The sequence below is a fragment of the Protomyctophum parallelum genome (genome assembly GCF_964188405.1).
Source record: "Protomyctophum parallelum genome assembly, chromosome: 10".
Lineage (NCBI taxonomy): Eukaryota > Metazoa > Chordata > Actinopteri > Myctophiformes > Myctophidae > Protomyctophum > Protomyctophum parallelum.
The window spans coordinates 11,378,483-11,395,550 of NC_139704.1; the positions used below are offsets into that span (position 1 = coordinate 11,378,483).

Genomic DNA, 17,068 nt, shown 5'->3' on the forward strand with positions numbered 1-17,068 from the left:
GTGTAGGTGTTCACTTTTACTCTTTGGTAACACGTGTGTTGTCAAGGGGAAGGAATAAAGGATACATCACACAATAAAATAAAGTATTACATAGGTTCACTCTGGGTTGTAAATTAGACAAAATTCCTTAAAAGTTTATACTTTGTTCAAAGCCCTCTTTGGATAAATAATTGTTGAGAAGATCTGATCTTTGTGTTGAGGGGTCTTTGTCTGTGGTAAAGGTTTTAGTTGTAGACCGTGTTGATGCGGCTACTTGGAGAAGAGCATAGTGTGTGCAAGAAGGCACCGTTCAGCTTCATTGAAATTGAGCCGTCATGTCTTCCCTGTACATAGAAAACCTTTGTACCATTCTCTGCCCTGGAGGCGTCCGGCGAGCCCCAGGATTCTAATCCAACACGCCTCTCCTGAAGATGACAGGTACTCCTACCTGGCCCGGTGACTGCGTCTACATAGAGCTTGACCCCCGCCCAACTCGAACCCCAAGTAATTTTGAATGAACCCGAAACCATGCTCTAAAAAGGCTGATTTGTCACATTTTTCAACCTGAGCCCAAACCAATGGATTTAGTTAGACTGGACTTTAATTTCCTGGGTTTAGTCAGGGCCCATTGGGTTTTGGACTAATCTCTCAAGACAGATTTTCAATTTGTAATGAAAATCTGTCTGCAGGATTGCTGTTTAGCGGGCAGGCCCTTGAGCAGAAAGCAAGCAAATTACTAGCATAAAGGGGAGCAGCCAAGCCTGATTTGCTGTTATTCAGGCATTAGAACAAGCTTGCCTCCAGAGGTTAAATATAGTAGCAGGCTATTAAATTAAAGAAAATGTTTTCTTAAACTGAATGGGTTCCCAGATTGGGTTTGGGCAAATGTCAAGCTCTAACTACAGTATCGTCTGCAGCTATCCTTACTCCCATTACCTCTGTCTTCCTTCTGCTAGATTCTGGTGGAGTAGCTGGTAGCAAATGTACTAACCTCAAACCTAACCCTCTAACTACTTCTGCTATACCTCCTAACCACTGGCTCCTGTTACACTGCAGAGGATTACGAGCATAGGGATTGACTTATTTCACATTTTCATCAAATTTATGTCTTCATAATTATTATGTAGGCAAATCTTTTTGGCTAAGTAATCTTTTTACTTTAATTACATTTCTTTACTTTTACGTAATTTTTTTTCTTTTCTGAAATTTCTTGAAACCAAATACTTGACACTGGAATACATTTAATTAGCTACTAAATGTTGAATTGAAAACAAAGAGAAAGAAAAAAAGATAAAGATAAAATAACAAATCACATGCTATGCTTGTATGCGGTGGTGTAGCACTCTGCAGCTCACCGTGAAGCCTGATTTGTAGTTAGTTGTGTGGCGGTGTTGGTTTCCAAAGATAGGCGATCTACAAGCTCACGGCAAGCTGAGATGCGATGCGTTGTGAGCTTACAGATCGTCTGTCATCAGTGTGTGGCACCGGTGCGCAACTATTAGCAGTCGGCTGTGTGGCGAATTATCTGTGGACATGTGAGAGTGAATGTGTTATGTAGTAGGACGCCCGTCAAGAACCACAATGTTGCTTAGCGCTGTTTCTTTAACACCTTCCTGTTTGTCCACTCTGATGCTGACGCTGTGCACAAGTTAACTCGAATGGCCGTTTTCATTTGTGGTGACGTGCTGCTGTTGCTCTAGTTTGTACTCGCTGCAGATTACATGTCCTGTAGCGTGGTGCCCTTTTGTTGCAGTCTACGTTTAGTTGTTGAACGTCGAGTTGTGATCATGCAGCTTGTGTTTCTTTGGCCCCCGCTATGGTGTTCTGTTTGTTTGTTGATTATGGTGCTGTTCAGTTTGCTCTCTGTAAAGAGCTTTTCTTTCTTCTGGCCCTATATTCAAATGCAAGAGTGTTTATTTAACTCTGAGAGTAGTCTCAAGAGTTAAATTTACACTCGGGTTTTACTGTGTGCAGTCTGTGTGTGCTCGTCTTCTGTTCCCAGTGCCTGAAGAGGTGCTTTTGATCAAGGCTAAAAGTTCAGTGCAAATGACATGTAACTTATATTGTCCATTATTAACATCATAGGCGTGTGTGTGTGTGTGTGTGTGTGTGTGTGTGTGTGTGTGTGTGTGTGTGTGTGTGTGTGTGTGTGTGTGTGTGTGTGTGTGTGTGTGTGTGTGTGTGTGTGTGTGTGTGTGTGTGTGTGTGTGTGTGTGTGTGTGTGTGTGTGTGTGTGTGTGTGTGTGTGTGTGTGTGTGTGTGTGCGTGCGTGCGTGCGTGCGCGCGCGCGCGCAAAGAAGAGGTACAGTACACACACACACAGAGTAGTTGAAGAATGAGCGAGTGAGTGTGACACCCCCCTCCTCCATCAATCACATCATACTCCTTATTTCCTTTTCATCCAGCTCATAAACTCATAGAATCAATGCCCAAAGAGAATCCAACTCGATCTGTACTTACTACTGACGTATCCCTCCATCATGCTGTCTTCCATCCTCCCCCATCCATCTTTGTTTTCTGTTTCTGTGTCGTCGTTCTCCACTCGCTGTCTGCCACTCCAGGCAGCCTGGGATCCTGGAAGCCTCTGAATGTCAGAGTTTCGGCAGGAAGCTCCCTGACAGTAGCAGGTAAGGCACTGCAGGCCACACCACGCCGAGTCGCAGTGCCATTCACCGCTAACCACTTAAACCACTGCTTCTCAACACTGGGTCCGGGGACCACCAGTGGTCCAAAAGGACGCTTAACTATAACTACGTTACCGTAGCACTTGCCCTAGCCGAGACGACCTTACAGGCGTTTGCAGGCTCAACTTATGCAACTTGGATAGCATTTTGTGTAGACATAGCACTCTAGTATACGCATAGTTTCATTATATAGAATAGATATTCCACTGTTAGGTTCTTAGTTTACATATGATTCATGATGACCTTTTTTTAAATGTATATGATGTTTTTGTTTTTGTTCTTGCTTACTATATATTGCTCTGGATTAAGAGTGTCTGCTAAATGCCTACATTGTAACTCTAAGGGGTATATCTCTGGGACCCCAATCTACACTGTAAAATAATAATAATTAAAACCACGTGGACCCAGTCCCCGGGCCCGCCGTTGAGAAAAAACGATTTAAACACTAGTACCCTACATAAGTGACCGGGATCCCTCAGAGGTCTGTACATGGCCCCCTCCTTTTCCCCTCCCCTCAAGCTTGTAGATCTGGTATTTTCACCTATTTATGCTGAATATTCATCTATTATTAAACATTTGACTCAAATTGCAGATCTACAAGCTGCATGATGTGTCATACGCTTGTAGATTTTAGCCAAATATTATATTTATTGTAGAGGGGGGGGGGGGGGGGGGGGAAGGAGTGAGCCAATGACGGAACCCTGGTTGGACTGGTCAACTAAGTATGGGGTTTAAGTGGTTAATACATGATCATGTTTAGCAGTGTTGTCATAATTAGCATGTTAGTGTTAATATTAAGTTTAAAAAAAATATATTATTTATTCAGATTTTACATTTCTGAGGTTTACATTAACTATTCACAGTAGGAATTAGCCACCTGTCAAACAGTTGGAAATGTGTCTTTCTTTTTTTGGCTTTTTCTGCCTTTATTGATGGGATGAAAGTAGTCTGAAAGGAAATGGGGAGAGAGATGGGGAAGACACGCAGAAAAGGCCGTCGGGAACGGGAGTTGAACCCGTGGCGCACCATCAGGCTGGCGCTCGCTAGGTGCCCAGACGGTTGAGCTAACTGTCCAGGCCTTAATTGAGTATTTAAGCCGTGACATAAGCGCCCCCTCCAGAGCTACTTCCAGGTCCTACTGTTTGTGTCGCTTTTGTGTCCCCATAGAGTTATACTGTGTATATATAGAGTTATACTGCTTTCCTTGCAACAACAAAGCTACTGGTCTCCCAAATCTGGCTGTGACAGGCCGTCTGCCCCACATTGAATACTTTTGCCATTTTATTTCATTGTGTCAACTAAATCCTCCATTAGAGATAGTATTAATGCAAACTAGATTCAATGTACTCAACCCTGCACACATTCTAAATATGCCCCCGAAATATTGTACTGAGCAAATGGAATGTTACCACCTTCAATAATAATGATTATAGTCTTTATTGTCTCCACATCATATATTTTCTTTGTCATGGACACTTGTACAGAACATTAATAATTCTACTCGAGTTGGAAGCATTATGACCCATTTTAACCCTCAATGGCTTATTTTCTGAAAAATAACGTAATTGTAAAAAGATTCACACATTTTAATATTGCTATTTACAATGAGATGCGGACGGGAGCTGGTGCCACTTGGACCAGGACGTAACGTAGGACTACAAAATGACGTCGGACTTAAATACCGAATTACGTTTTATGGAACACAAAATAATATAAATATAGCCTGGCATGGCCAGACTAATATCACTGCGTAGATATTTGTCTGGAATCTCTGTGTGGAACCTGCCTTTCCAAGGGGTGCATAAAAAAGGCCTGTGGTGACAAACCTGCCCCGTTTTTTGCATACTTGTTCCCGATTGGTCCCTTACTACTTCGGAGGGAGTGAAATCCAATTAGCCCTTCACTAAATCCCACCCCAAAAAGCGATTGTCCGATGCCAATCCAAATAGTTTAGCAACGGTTGCTATGCAGGTCAAGCTTTCTTCGCTGCTAACGTGCCTATTAGACAAGCTAATTACAACTGAGCGGTGCTTTGTTTTTGCAATCAGAGATTTGTCTGATTTCTAGGCTAAAATAAATTAGCTTCATTTCCCAGACTACCAACATTACAAAGGACAAAATATCATTTTAACTATTCTCTATGGTGGATTTTACACTAGATATTGTCAGGTAGGAAATTGCTGCTTTTAATACATGATAATTCAGTTGGTAATACAAGATGACCTTCATATGACCCTAATTGATAATGAACCTCGGACCACGCATAATTCCAACATTTTCAAGCAGACTTTTCAAGCAGACTAAGGGGGAGACGTGGCTCAAGGTTTATTATTAATTAGGGTCATATGAAGGTAGATGACCTTTGATGTGCCAAATTTCATGCTTGTATCACCAACTGAACTATCATGTCATTTCCCGCCTGATTAATACACTTTACTGTAGTTTTGACATCACCTTTCTCTGCCAGGAGAGGGAGACAATGTACACAAAACTACTGCAGCTTGAACATGAACAGGATGAGGCTGCACAGCTCTTAGCCATGATGCAAAAGTGTATTAAAAGGAAACCAAATGTAGGAGAAAAAGGATTTTGTGAATTTGCCAAATGTAATTCACCAACTTGTGCAGTGCTTTTCAAGATCAGGGTACATTTTTCGATTTAGGCAACTTGCAATGCCACCTACTGTATCTTAGACCTATCCTAAAATAAGTCTAAGATATATAAACCTATCTTAGGCCTCTTCATAGGCATAATTATGTGGCTTGTCAGCTTTGCTGATGTCATATTTATCAGGCTTTGTCTTTGCTTGATCATTTGTTTAAATGTTTTTTTATTTCTTCACCCATGTCCCCACTTTTATTATCCCTTTCCTTATTTTTGTGTTTATTTTCTGCATGCTGCTTGGCACTGCGTCGCTGGGCTCTATGGGATTTGTATTGTGTGTGTGTGTGTGCGTGTGCGTGTGCGTGCGTGCGCATATGCGCCAGAGACAGAGTCCAAATTAAGCCCACCTCCATCCTGAGGGGCTCCAGAGGAAAGAAGGCCCCTCTGCGGCCACTTGGTAAGGGGACCCTCCCCTCCCCCCTGCTTCCCCACTCAGACACTTACTGTACATTGAGTCCGACCCACAGAAACAAATCCGACAACAGACTGACCACTCCATCCCCTCCAGTGGAGAGGAACTGACTCTCTCCTTCATATTGTGTGTGTGTGTGTGTGTGTGTGCGCGTGCACTGCATACATGTCGTATTTGTGTGTCGGTCTTGTTGGCACAGCTCTCGGCTTTGTGTGGGTGTCAGTGTGTGAGCGTGTAGATGTGTATGTACATGTGTGTGTAAAGGTGAGTGAATGTGTTGTCACTGTGTGTCTGTGTGTGCGTGCGCGGGGGTCTCTTTTGCAGTTAATTTCATTCATCTGGAATCTGGATCCCAGTGGACTGCCATGCTCCTAGGACTTGAGATGAGAAGCACTGCTTTAAAGGGACCCTATCACTATCCATGTGCATTTAATTAAGTTAATTGTTGATGATGATAATGGTCTCTACATGTAATATGGTGGCCATGACTGTGGCCGGATGATGTTCTGTAAACTTTGGAGGCAATTCAGAATACTGCCCACTAGTAAAGAAACTGAGCTACTAATGCACCATTAGCCCTAATATATATACAGTATCTAGACTAGGGATGGCATTGAAACTATCCTGATGATAGCCCTTTAAAGTCCAGCAGCAATGGCTTTTTTCTACCTTTATTGTGAAATTGCTTGGGGAAAACAAAGTTGTGTCTCAGCCAATCAAAGTCAACCAACCGTCTCAGCCAATCAAAGTCAACCAACCGTTCTGTCACCTTGACCTTGGTTTATGGGATCTTGCCTTGTGTCCGCACTCACACCGCGAGGCAGAGAGAGAGAGGCAGAGTTTGTTGCTTGCTTACTTTGCCGATTTCTCACCTGAATTTTTCAGATACATATTTTAGTATTCTGTTTAAGGTTAAAACGGGAAAGTTCATAATGCACTGTCTGGCCAGAGCAGAGTAGCAGCAGCCCAACAGTGTGTCCAAAATGAGAATAGGCTGCGTGTAGAGGGACGTTGAGCCGTGGGAATCACACAGGTGAATGAAATCAGGATTCATGGGACTTGCTGATGTAATCACATTTTTGTTTGACAGGAAGTAATTACGATTCATTTCAGCTGGTCTGATTAATTTCAATTGCTACATGAAATATTCCACACATTATTATTTTTTTGACTGTTCAATCCATTGAGGTCCACAGTCAACGCTGGTGGGATTTCTTAACTATTTATTTTGTCTTCACGTGAATACATGGTATGGGTTTGGTATGGCCCTGGGTATGGTATGTTATGAATGGGTGTGAATAAATAGCCATGTGCAGGTACATTATGTGGCGTTTCTGCTTAAAGCTTCCTATGACAACGGCTTTGTTTTCACTGTCTGAATATTAATTTGCTGCTTTTTTTCCCACAACAGGATCCCACACTGTCGAACCTTTTTTAGACGTCATGTTGTGGTTGTGTTGTCCTCACATGCCTTGAATGTGCTTATTATAGTGTACTGTAACACCTGGACACTTGTGTGCGTTTGCTGCCAAAGTTATATATAAATATTAATAATAAAACAAAACATACAGTAGATGGTGAAACACATGCTGGGCTCATCTTGATAGATTTATGTGCTGACAATCTGGGAACCCATCAACGAGCTGAATCTGTCTTGAGAGATTAATGTGCCGATGACAATTTTGTTGACTATAAAGTCAATGCTTTCACATTGGCACACCTTCAATCCACCACACCGATTATTATTGTTTTATTTCCTGGAGCTGTGTTACTGATGTCACAGTGTCCCAAGACAAGTATTTTGTCTTTAGATGGCAGCAGACTGACAAAGGTGTACTAGGGTTTACTGTAGTTCCCTTCTTTCGCTAAACATGCATTCGGACAAACTGCTGCAACAGGCGACGCTCCCTCTGCCCCGTTTGGCCTTGCAGCCGAGGCCCAGCTTGCAAAAAAGTGTGTTCCTGGGATATGTTGATGTTTCCAAACAACATTTTGTTTCATTTTCTCTGCATAATAAGGCAAGCGGGGACAACTGAAAGAATGTTCCTATAATGAAAGTGGGAATAAGTGAGTTCTTCCAACCTCCAGTAATAATCGCAATCACTTGATGTCAATGAATGTTCTGTATTGTGTTCAGTCAAATCGTAGTTTTATCAGAGGGGTTTTTGCTGAAATGTGTGGCTCAAACATTGTGTTTGGTCCGAGCCCTTGAAACAAGTATAGGACTGGTGCTGTGGTATACATACTGGGCTTTGTAGACTGACCGTCTCATTCAATTCTCTCTTCTTTTTCCCCTCTTCATCCTCTTTCTATCTCTTCCCATCCATCTCCCTCACTTTATTTTCATCCATCTATGTGCCTTCTTGCTGTCCTCCTTTCTCTCTCTCTCTTCCATCCCTTCCCCTCTCTCTTCAACTCCACCTCTGTATTTCTCTCTTTCTGTCTCCTACCTCTCCTCCTCCACTCGGACTTTGCTCCTTTCCCATATCTCCCCGTTTCCTCCTCTTCCTCTTCCTCCTCCCTCCGTCCCCAGGTCTCAAGGTGGTTCGTCTCTGTCCTCCGCCCGCAGAGTGAGACAGCTTCCACAGGTCCCCGCCAAGAGCAGCACTGTAGAACAAGGTCTGTGTGTGTGTGTGTGTGTGTGTGTGTGTGTGTGTGTGTGTGTGTGTGTGTGTGTGTGTGTGTGTGTGTGTGTGTGTGTGTGTGTGTGTGTGTGTGTGTGTGTGTGTGTGTGTGTGTGAGAGACGCCTATACGATACGTGCTAATTTAAACTATGCAATTTTAAGAAGCAATTCTGCATGCTAACTCTACATTGCATTGTTTTCTTTGTGTTTTTGACATGTGCATTGTCTTTGTATAATGTGTGTGTGTGTAGCCCTGGCATCAGAAGACTGTGTGCGGCAGCTGAACGTGAGGGTTCAGTCCAACCGGGCCTCTCCGGCCACGACCTCCAGTCAGCAGGATCTGCATAAAGCCCTCAAAAACAAACGGGAGGTCAGACGATCCCTCCCTCTTTCCCCCCCATTTAACAGTGAAGCTTGCCTGTGTATTCTATACTCCTCGTGTAATGTCTTTGTCGGGTATTTGGAATGTTGGCTGAACATGAACCATTTTCTGAGCAGCTCTACAAGGACCAGCGGAGAAGCTGCGAGAACGTCTCCCACAAGTCCTCGGACAGCGATGTCAGCGACGTGTCAGCCATCTCTCGTACCAGCAGTGCCTCTCGCATCAGCAGCACCAGCTACATGTCCATACAGTCGGAAAGACCCCGTGGAAGGTTCAGGTAGACATTGATTTGTACAAATGGAACCAAATGGACCCGTGAGCGTCCATCTTACAGACCTGTAAGAGTCAGAACTGCCGATCATACTGATAAGTCGATATACTGATGACATCAGGCTGATCTCCATATAATGGCATTAGAGGGACACAGACAGATATTGTATGTATGTCGTGCCTGTTAGTTATATAACCAATATTTCTAAAAGGCGCCCCTCACTTCACACAATTGTGATTTATTTTAATTTTATATAATTGATTCAATCGACTAATTGTTGCGACTACATGTCTTTGTGTGTGTGTGTGTGTGTGTGTGTGTGTGTGTGTGTGTGTGTGTGTGTGTGTGTGTGTGTGTGTGTGTGTGTGTGTGTGTGTGTGTGTGTGTGTGTGTGTGTTCCATCCCTCCCAGCCGTGCCATGCGTGCCGCAGGTCGTCACATGTTGAAGAGCACCAGCGTCAGCGGTGAGATCTACGGCATCGACCACGCTGACGGCAGCCAATCAGACACGGCGCTCAGCCTGGACGGGGTGAAGAAGCGCCGCAACAGCCTCAGCCAACGGGTGGTGGCGGTCCTTCCCTCCAGACGGAGCCGCAGCACCTCCCAACTCAGCCAGACAGGTCAGGACAGACAGACAGACAGACAGACAGACAGACATTATTGATGCGCGGGTCAGGTTTTGTTCAGCCTGTGACCATCCGACTGGGTGTATCACATTTCTCAAAACATAATTAAACAATTTCTTCTTCAGGATACACAGAAACAGCAAAGGGCTGCCGCCTATTTAGAACTACTTCAAAGTCAAACATTTGCTGCACGCCAAAGCATTATAATTGATGTTTACCAACTCAAGGGCAGCATATTTATGTAGACCACAAACCTCAAAAGCACAGGCAAAGGTCTTGCTACACATGTAGTTGAATGAAAATGAAAATGCTATTAATGAGGAATAGCTCTCGCTCTTTTCCTCTATTTCTGCCTGGCTGAGAGACAAAAAAGCCCCAGCAAGCGCAAAAAGGGGCGAAAAGCGTGCAGACGTTTATTACGTCAATGTGACTGAAATTTACGCTGTGACAATGTTGTCTGCAGCCTATTTGACCTGCATCCCCTGACCAAGTCTCTCTATGCTCTTCAACCTCTCTGATCCATGGGTGAACCCATGGCTCAATCTGAAATCCCAATCTGAGTCCTGTGGGTGTTGCTTTGATCCGCGCATCACTAGTGGCTTGACAGACAAAGAGATCAACGAGCTACAGTATAGTTACACATGTGGACGCACGCACGCACGCACGCACGCACACACACACACACACACAACCAGACTGACTGAGGGACGTAGTAAGAGCCACAGAGTGAGACAGTCTGTCAGACAAATATACAGTATACATACGGAAAATAAATGAACATAGTGATTGTGACACACACACACACAGTCACACAGCATTCCAGTTATGTGTTCAATCATTCCAGTGTTGTTTATTTGTGTTTGTTGTGTGTTATTTCAGAAGTGACGGGGGGTAAGGCGGCCAAAAGACAGAAAGGTAAAGCATACTTAGACAGACAGATGGATTAACACAGGGCTTTACTTTGTTGAGTAGATAGATGGTTACTGGATAGACATGGAATGTGTACAAGTGATGGAATATGCTTTAATTCAATGCCGCTGCTGTTGAAAAGATGAAAAAAGCATATAATAACACGTCAATATATAAATATTAAATGTCAATTTGTGTCCGGGTAGCTCAGTCGGTAGAGCTCTCGCCTTTGAGCCGCAAGTTCATGGGTTCGATCCCGGGCACCACCAACTCATCGTATGAGTAGCATCTTGGGTGTGGCAAGTCGTGGGGGAAGTACTGGTACTTGGTAGCCTGGTAGGTGTGGTGCTCCACCTCAGCATCCATCTCCCAGGGGTCTAGTGCATTGTTACGGGGATAGACTCCATCTCCCAGGGGTCTAGTGCATTGTTACGGGGATAGACTCCATCTCCCAGGGGTCTAGCACATTGTTACGGGGATAGACTCCATCTCCCAGGGGTCTAGCACATTGTTACGGGGATAGACTCCATCTCCCAGGGGTCTAGCACATTGTTACGGGGATAGACTCCATCTCCCAGGGGTCTAGCACATTGTTACGGGGATAGACTCCATCTCCCATGGGTCTAGCACATTGTTACGGGGATAGACTCCATCTCCCAGGGGTCTAGCATTGTTACGGGGATAGACTCCATCTCCCAGGGGTCTAGCGTGTTCCGGCTGATACCGACAATAAGCCATGCCTGACCTACTTCAAATGTCAATAGCCTACTGCAAATACTATTAATTATTGGTATCAAAATGTACGTATAAATTGTGAACTTTGCTGTGTTCTCTCATCACATTCCAACCACCATGACTGTAGCCTAAAGAAATGGTTCCTGTTTTTAAGAAGATGTAATGATTCTTGTGAACCGATTGGTTTGACGAGGGTTTGGAAATATAGGTGTTTTTTGTCTGTGTTTTGCATTTGACAGAAGTGCAGGTAGTGAAAGCCAATAAGGGAAAAAGTAAGTTGAAATATAAGACTGTTTTATTAGGCATTGCTTGTGATGTTTTGTTCATAGAAATAAAGCATTGCGTTCGTTCATGCAGGACACGGGAGTCATACGCCCCAGCTGTAATAAGTCTGCTGATTGATTGAATAAGTGTTTTATAATCAGCCAACGCATTTCTATGCACCAATCACAGCCCATTGTCACAACAAGGCCATTTATATAATGGCTCCCTCGTACAACGTGATCACTGCTACCCCAATGCTGCTATACATGCCTGCTGCTGGCAAAGCTTTGCCACCACCATCCAAGCCTCCACCTTTCTAGTTAAGAGTATTTTGCATGGCTCAAAGTTAAGTCTTTCTTTGGGCCAGCTCTTTTGTACCCATTTTTATTGACTTCAATGGCGCCCACAAACCACATAGGCTTCTTATAAAGCTGAACTATCCCTTTAAAGATGGCTGCATTCTGTAAGATTTCATAAACAAACATGCTAACCACCATAGTCTCCATCCCAAGTCTGAGAAAGATCGTTTGTCATGGAATGTTTGGAGAGTTGACGTTTTTTATCTTGTATTTACTTTTATTTTTTAAAACCTTTACCATGTTTGTGTATAAGGAAGTGAAGCTTAACCCATTGATACCTGGTGCAACCTATACGTTGTTTTAAACTTTGAATCCGGATGATACCTCTGTCTCATTAGTTATTGCTATACATGTAGCAACATCATAATTGTTAAGTTTTAATACGAATTTGAACGTTATCATAAAACTTAGGTTAGGTTTCATTTCGCGAGACATGGCAAAAGCATTTCCCAGCCAAAAACGTTGAGAACCCCTGATCTATAACATCACTTGTTTTAACTTGCTCTAGATGAGGCATCGGTTAAGTGTAAAATCCACAGTCACCATTTGAGTGGTAACGTCTTACCTTCCTGGATGAAATGGCCATTTTGTGAGCTTCTAGATGGAAGCATCCAGTGCTAAATACACTGCCTCTGGTGGTCATTTAGAAGCCATAAACTTGTAGGTACAACTTTCATTTTAGAGGATTCACATTAGCTTATAAAGAACATCATGGAGGAATTTACAATGTCGGAGTGTTTCCTTTTGACATCACACATCCAACATGGTGGCGTTTCCTCTGTATTCCACGATCATCACTCTCCAATCACTCTATTGCCATCCTTATCTTAAACCCCACCTCCTGTGACATCACCCCCCTGCTCAGATTGGTCTTATTCCCTTAATTGGTTCAGTTTCTTCAAAATACGTGATTATTCCAGGTCAATATGATGTGCGTATTTGATCTGGCAGTAATCATGTATATTTCCCATTTGACCTGTAATGCCAGTCAATCTGTTGCTAAGTTATGTCAAAACCGTTTGGACTGGATATTGACAAATATTGTCCCATAGTTATCAGACTTTTACTAGAATTGTATGTGTTTGCTGTCGGGCAGAAACCTTGTGCCGCTATGTCCATATTAAAAAATATATGTTTGTAAATGAATCCCCTACTTAGTAGGCTAGCTAAAATAGCCGATCTACAAGCTCACAATGTGCCACGGTGCGTCTCATTGTGAGCTTATTATTTCAAGTATTAGCAAAAGCTTGTGACTAAATAATAACTGAACTGAATTAATTGGACCACACGTTATTATTTTCCATTTCCTGAATAGTAACAATTTTGGTTTCCACCTGACGGCAACGATTATTGATACGTCTTTCATTGTGTGACACGCCTGCAGGTCATTGTTAGCAGGCGTGCCGAGGTCAGAATGTTTTGACCTCTGACCTGTGTTCCGTTTGTGACCGCTGTACAGAGGCACCCGGGAAGAAGGGTAAGGGGTCCGAATGTAGTCACCTCTGACCTCTGTTCCCTTTGTGACCGCTGTACAGAGGCACCCGGGAAGAAGGGTAAGGGAGCCTCCAGCATCCAGCGCAGCGTGGAGACGGGCATGGCGGTGGAGTTCCCGCGCGGAGGCACCGCCATGAACCGACAGGCCAGCAGAGACTCCACAGACGGCAGCATGAACAGCTACAGCTCTGAGGGAAAGTATGTACCACACCGCGTCTGTGAGTGTAACACATGTAACCAAATGGACCCAAATGGTCCATGTGTGTACTCTTACAATTACAAAGGGATTCAATTGAGGTGTAGCTATTTTATATACTGTATATATTGGTCCTTATTTTGGTTCAGCAGCAGTCACATAACTTCTGAGACTGATCCGGTTCCCCTAATCAGAACAAAATGCTCTTCTGTATGACAACTTGAATAGATTTTTCCAATATTCAAACTGTCCAGTATTCAAAATGTATTTGAAAAATAATGCATTGGCATCAAAATATACCTAAAGTACCAAAATAAATGTACTCATTATGCAGAACGTCCCATTTCACACGTGTGTGTGTGTGTGTGTGTGTGTGTGTGTGTGTGTGTGTGTGTGTGTGTGTGTGTGGTTCAGTCTAATCTTCTCAGGGATGCAAAGTCAGTTCAGTGACTTCCTGGATGGCTTAGGCCCCGCCCAGTTGGTGGGTCGACAAACACTGGCCACGCCTGCCATGGGTGAGTGACAGCTCAACACTGCTATTCAGAATGTTCTGTGAATTCTATTTGAGATGCGTGGATAATTTCCATACAATTCCCATTTTGTGCGCATGCGGGCTTGTGTGTTTGTTTTATATAGGAGATGTTCAGATCGGTATGATGGACAAGAAAGGTCAGCTGGAGGTCGAGGTGATCAGGGCACGAGGCCTTACTTCCAAACCTGGCTCTAAATCCCTTCCAGGTACGAGTATGTCTGTGCATGCACACACATTTAACATATTTATTTATATATATATTATATTATATTATATTATATTATATATTATTATTATTATATATTATAGTATGTCTGTGCATGCACACACATTTAACATCTTTATTTGCGTTCACATTCCACAACTAAATCTTGAACACAAACAATAGTGGATGCAAATTAGAGATCAGCGGATGAGCTTTTTTGTCACCCGAATCCGAGTGTGCATATTTATAATCGCCTGTTATCCGACCACATTCTACCCCCACCACTGACACGTGTAGGGCCTTAAGTCCCACTCCTCCTCCCAGCCAACACTCCCCACTGACAGGTAGTTAATTGCCTAATAGTATTAGGATGTTGATATTCATTCATCAGCCATTTTTAGGCCAAGGAGTGTTTTTCCTGCAAAAACAAATGCTTGGAATAGATTCAGAATCATGAAAACCCCATAGTTTGACATGTCACAATTGTCACACATTGTCATCACAGGTTAATCCTTAACCGTTGTGGCCTGTGGCTCCCCGGCTATTAACATTGCAATTTCTTGAGGAGTGGAGTAACTCTGACTCACTTGAGATTGGTTGCAGCCCCAGGCTGTGGAGGTGTTGATGATGTTGGATAATGAAGCACTGAGGAGGGGATGGGTGACAGGTGGTGTTCTGGTCAAGCTTGGACGGGGGAAGCTTCAAGAACAAGAATGTCACCGCCTGCAGTGTTGCTACCTTCTGTACATGAGCTTCATTCATACTTTTCCTCAAGGATACAGGGCGTTTCTTTTTTTTATTAGATTTACGTGTAAGATAATTATTATTACTTACTTTCTGATCATTTTGGCACTCCGTTTAAAAATGTTGCTGTGTTTCTGCGGTGGACTGGGAACACAGCCTGTCTTCTCTAACTGCACCCCCACCCCACCCCCTCTCTCTCTCTTCCTTTGTCCATCCAGCTCCCTATGTGAAAGTGTACCTGTTGGATAATGGAGCTTGTAAAGCCAAAAAGAAAACCAAGATTGCACGGAAGACATTGGAGCCTCTCTACCAGCAACACCTGCTGTTCGAGGAGAGTCCCCAGGGCAAAGTGTTACAGGTAAACACACAATGTGTGTGTGAGTCTGTGCACAGGGCACGTGCATGTCTGTGTATGTGCATGCATGCATTTGTGGATGCATGTGTGTGTTATGTCTATTCAGTATTTAAGTCCGACGTCATTTTGTAGTGCTACGTTACGTCCGGGTCCAAGTGGCACCAGCTCCCGTCCGCATCCCATTGTAAATAGAATATCTAAACGCGTGAATCTTTTTAAATTGACGTTATTTTTCAGAAAGGAAGCCATAGAGGGTTAAAATGGGTCTTAATGCTTCCAACTCGAGTAGAATTATTAATGTTTTGTACAAGTGTCCATGACAACAAAAATATATGATGTGGAGACAATAAAGACTATTATTATCATTATTATTGAAGGTGGCAACAGTCCATTTGCTCGGTAAAATATTTCGGGGGCATATTTACAATGTGTGCAGGCTTGAGTATGTTGAATCTAGTTTGCATTAATGAGGATTTAGTTGACACAATCAAATAAAATGGCGATAGTATTCCATGTGGGGCAGACGGCCTGTCACAGCCAGATTTTGGAGAGCAGCGCAGCTTTGTTGTTGCGAGGAAAGCGGTAAAATGAGACTTTCGTGGTTGTTTTCTTCTTAGATTTAGTCCGACGGAGCGTCACAGTATAACTCCATGGGGACACAAAAGCGACACAAAAGTAGGACCCGGAAGTATCTCAGGAGGGGGCGCTCACGTCACAGCTAAAATACTGAATAAATGTAGTCCTCTTTTTTTAAGTCATACTGTGAAGGATTTGTTAGTTTGGCGACACCATGTGGTGTTTGTTGGTATTTTTTTTAAATATAGTTCCATTCCATTTATCAAACGGCTAAATTTGCTTAACTGCGGGAATGTACAGAACAGATTGTTTATAATAAAGGAAAGCAAGACATGGCATAATGCTCTTCCTCCTGTCTGGGTTGAGTTGGCTCATCTTATCTACAGTATCTTTACACAGTCAAATCATCTTTGTAAATTTTGAGTGTGTGCCAATTGTACAACGATTGTAACTCTGAGAATGTACAAAGATGTGTATTCTCAGAGTTAAATGATCTTGGTGTAACTTAATTTTTTTAAACAGTCTATATATTGTACAATATTGTACCTAATTGACCTCATCTTGTCCTGCAGGTCATTGTGTGGGGCGATTATGGACGCTTGGACCACAAATGCTTCATGGGCGTGGCACAGATCCGATTGGAGGAGCTGGACCTCTCCAGCACAGTGATTGGCTGGTACAAACTGTTTCCCCCGTCCTCATTGGTGGACCCCACGTTAGCCCCGCTCACATCACGGCTGACTTCCCAGACGTCATTGGACAGCTCAGGACCGCCTCCAGGCGTTCGATCCTAGTGACCGGAAAGGCGACCGCAGCGTAACCCTTCCCAATCTCCCCTCTCTGCCTCCCTCCTAAAGATATATCTTTATAAAAATGGACCACAGCCGTTGGACCTGAACCCAAGCAGAGTGCATGAACACACGCCCAGGGAAGACGAGATGCCCCGTCAACCAATGAAAAGCCAGACGGAGATGCAGAGAGAGGTAGAGACAGAGAGAACTAGCCAATCAGAGCTTAGCTGGAGTCTGACAATCACTTTTCATCCTTTCTTCCTCC

The 17,068-nt window shown here is 43.5% G+C and overlaps 1 protein-coding gene across 1 annotated transcript in view; it reads left to right on the top strand.

The window, feature by feature from the left end:
* rims1a (regulating synaptic membrane exocytosis 1a) overlaps nucleotides 1–16,806 on the top strand; it is a gene marked incomplete at both ends in the record, with an annotated part of 107,261 nt that extends 90,455 nt beyond the window's left edge. The window contains 12 exon segments of the mRNA XM_083775867.1: nucleotides 334–417; nucleotides 2,541–2,606; nucleotides 8,273–8,369; nucleotides 8,630–8,734; nucleotides 8,863–9,023; nucleotides 9,429–9,637; nucleotides 10,526–10,558; nucleotides 13,446–13,602; nucleotides 14,015–14,115; nucleotides 14,237–14,338; nucleotides 15,300–15,439; nucleotides 16,585–16,806. Coding sequence (XP_083631993.1) covers nucleotides 334–417; nucleotides 2,541–2,606; nucleotides 8,273–8,369; nucleotides 8,630–8,734; nucleotides 8,863–9,023; nucleotides 9,429–9,637; nucleotides 10,526–10,558; nucleotides 13,446–13,602; nucleotides 14,015–14,115; nucleotides 14,237–14,338; nucleotides 15,300–15,439; nucleotides 16,585–16,806 — 1,477 coding nt within the window.
* Between the last annotated feature and the right edge of the window lie 262 nt (nucleotides 16,807–17,068).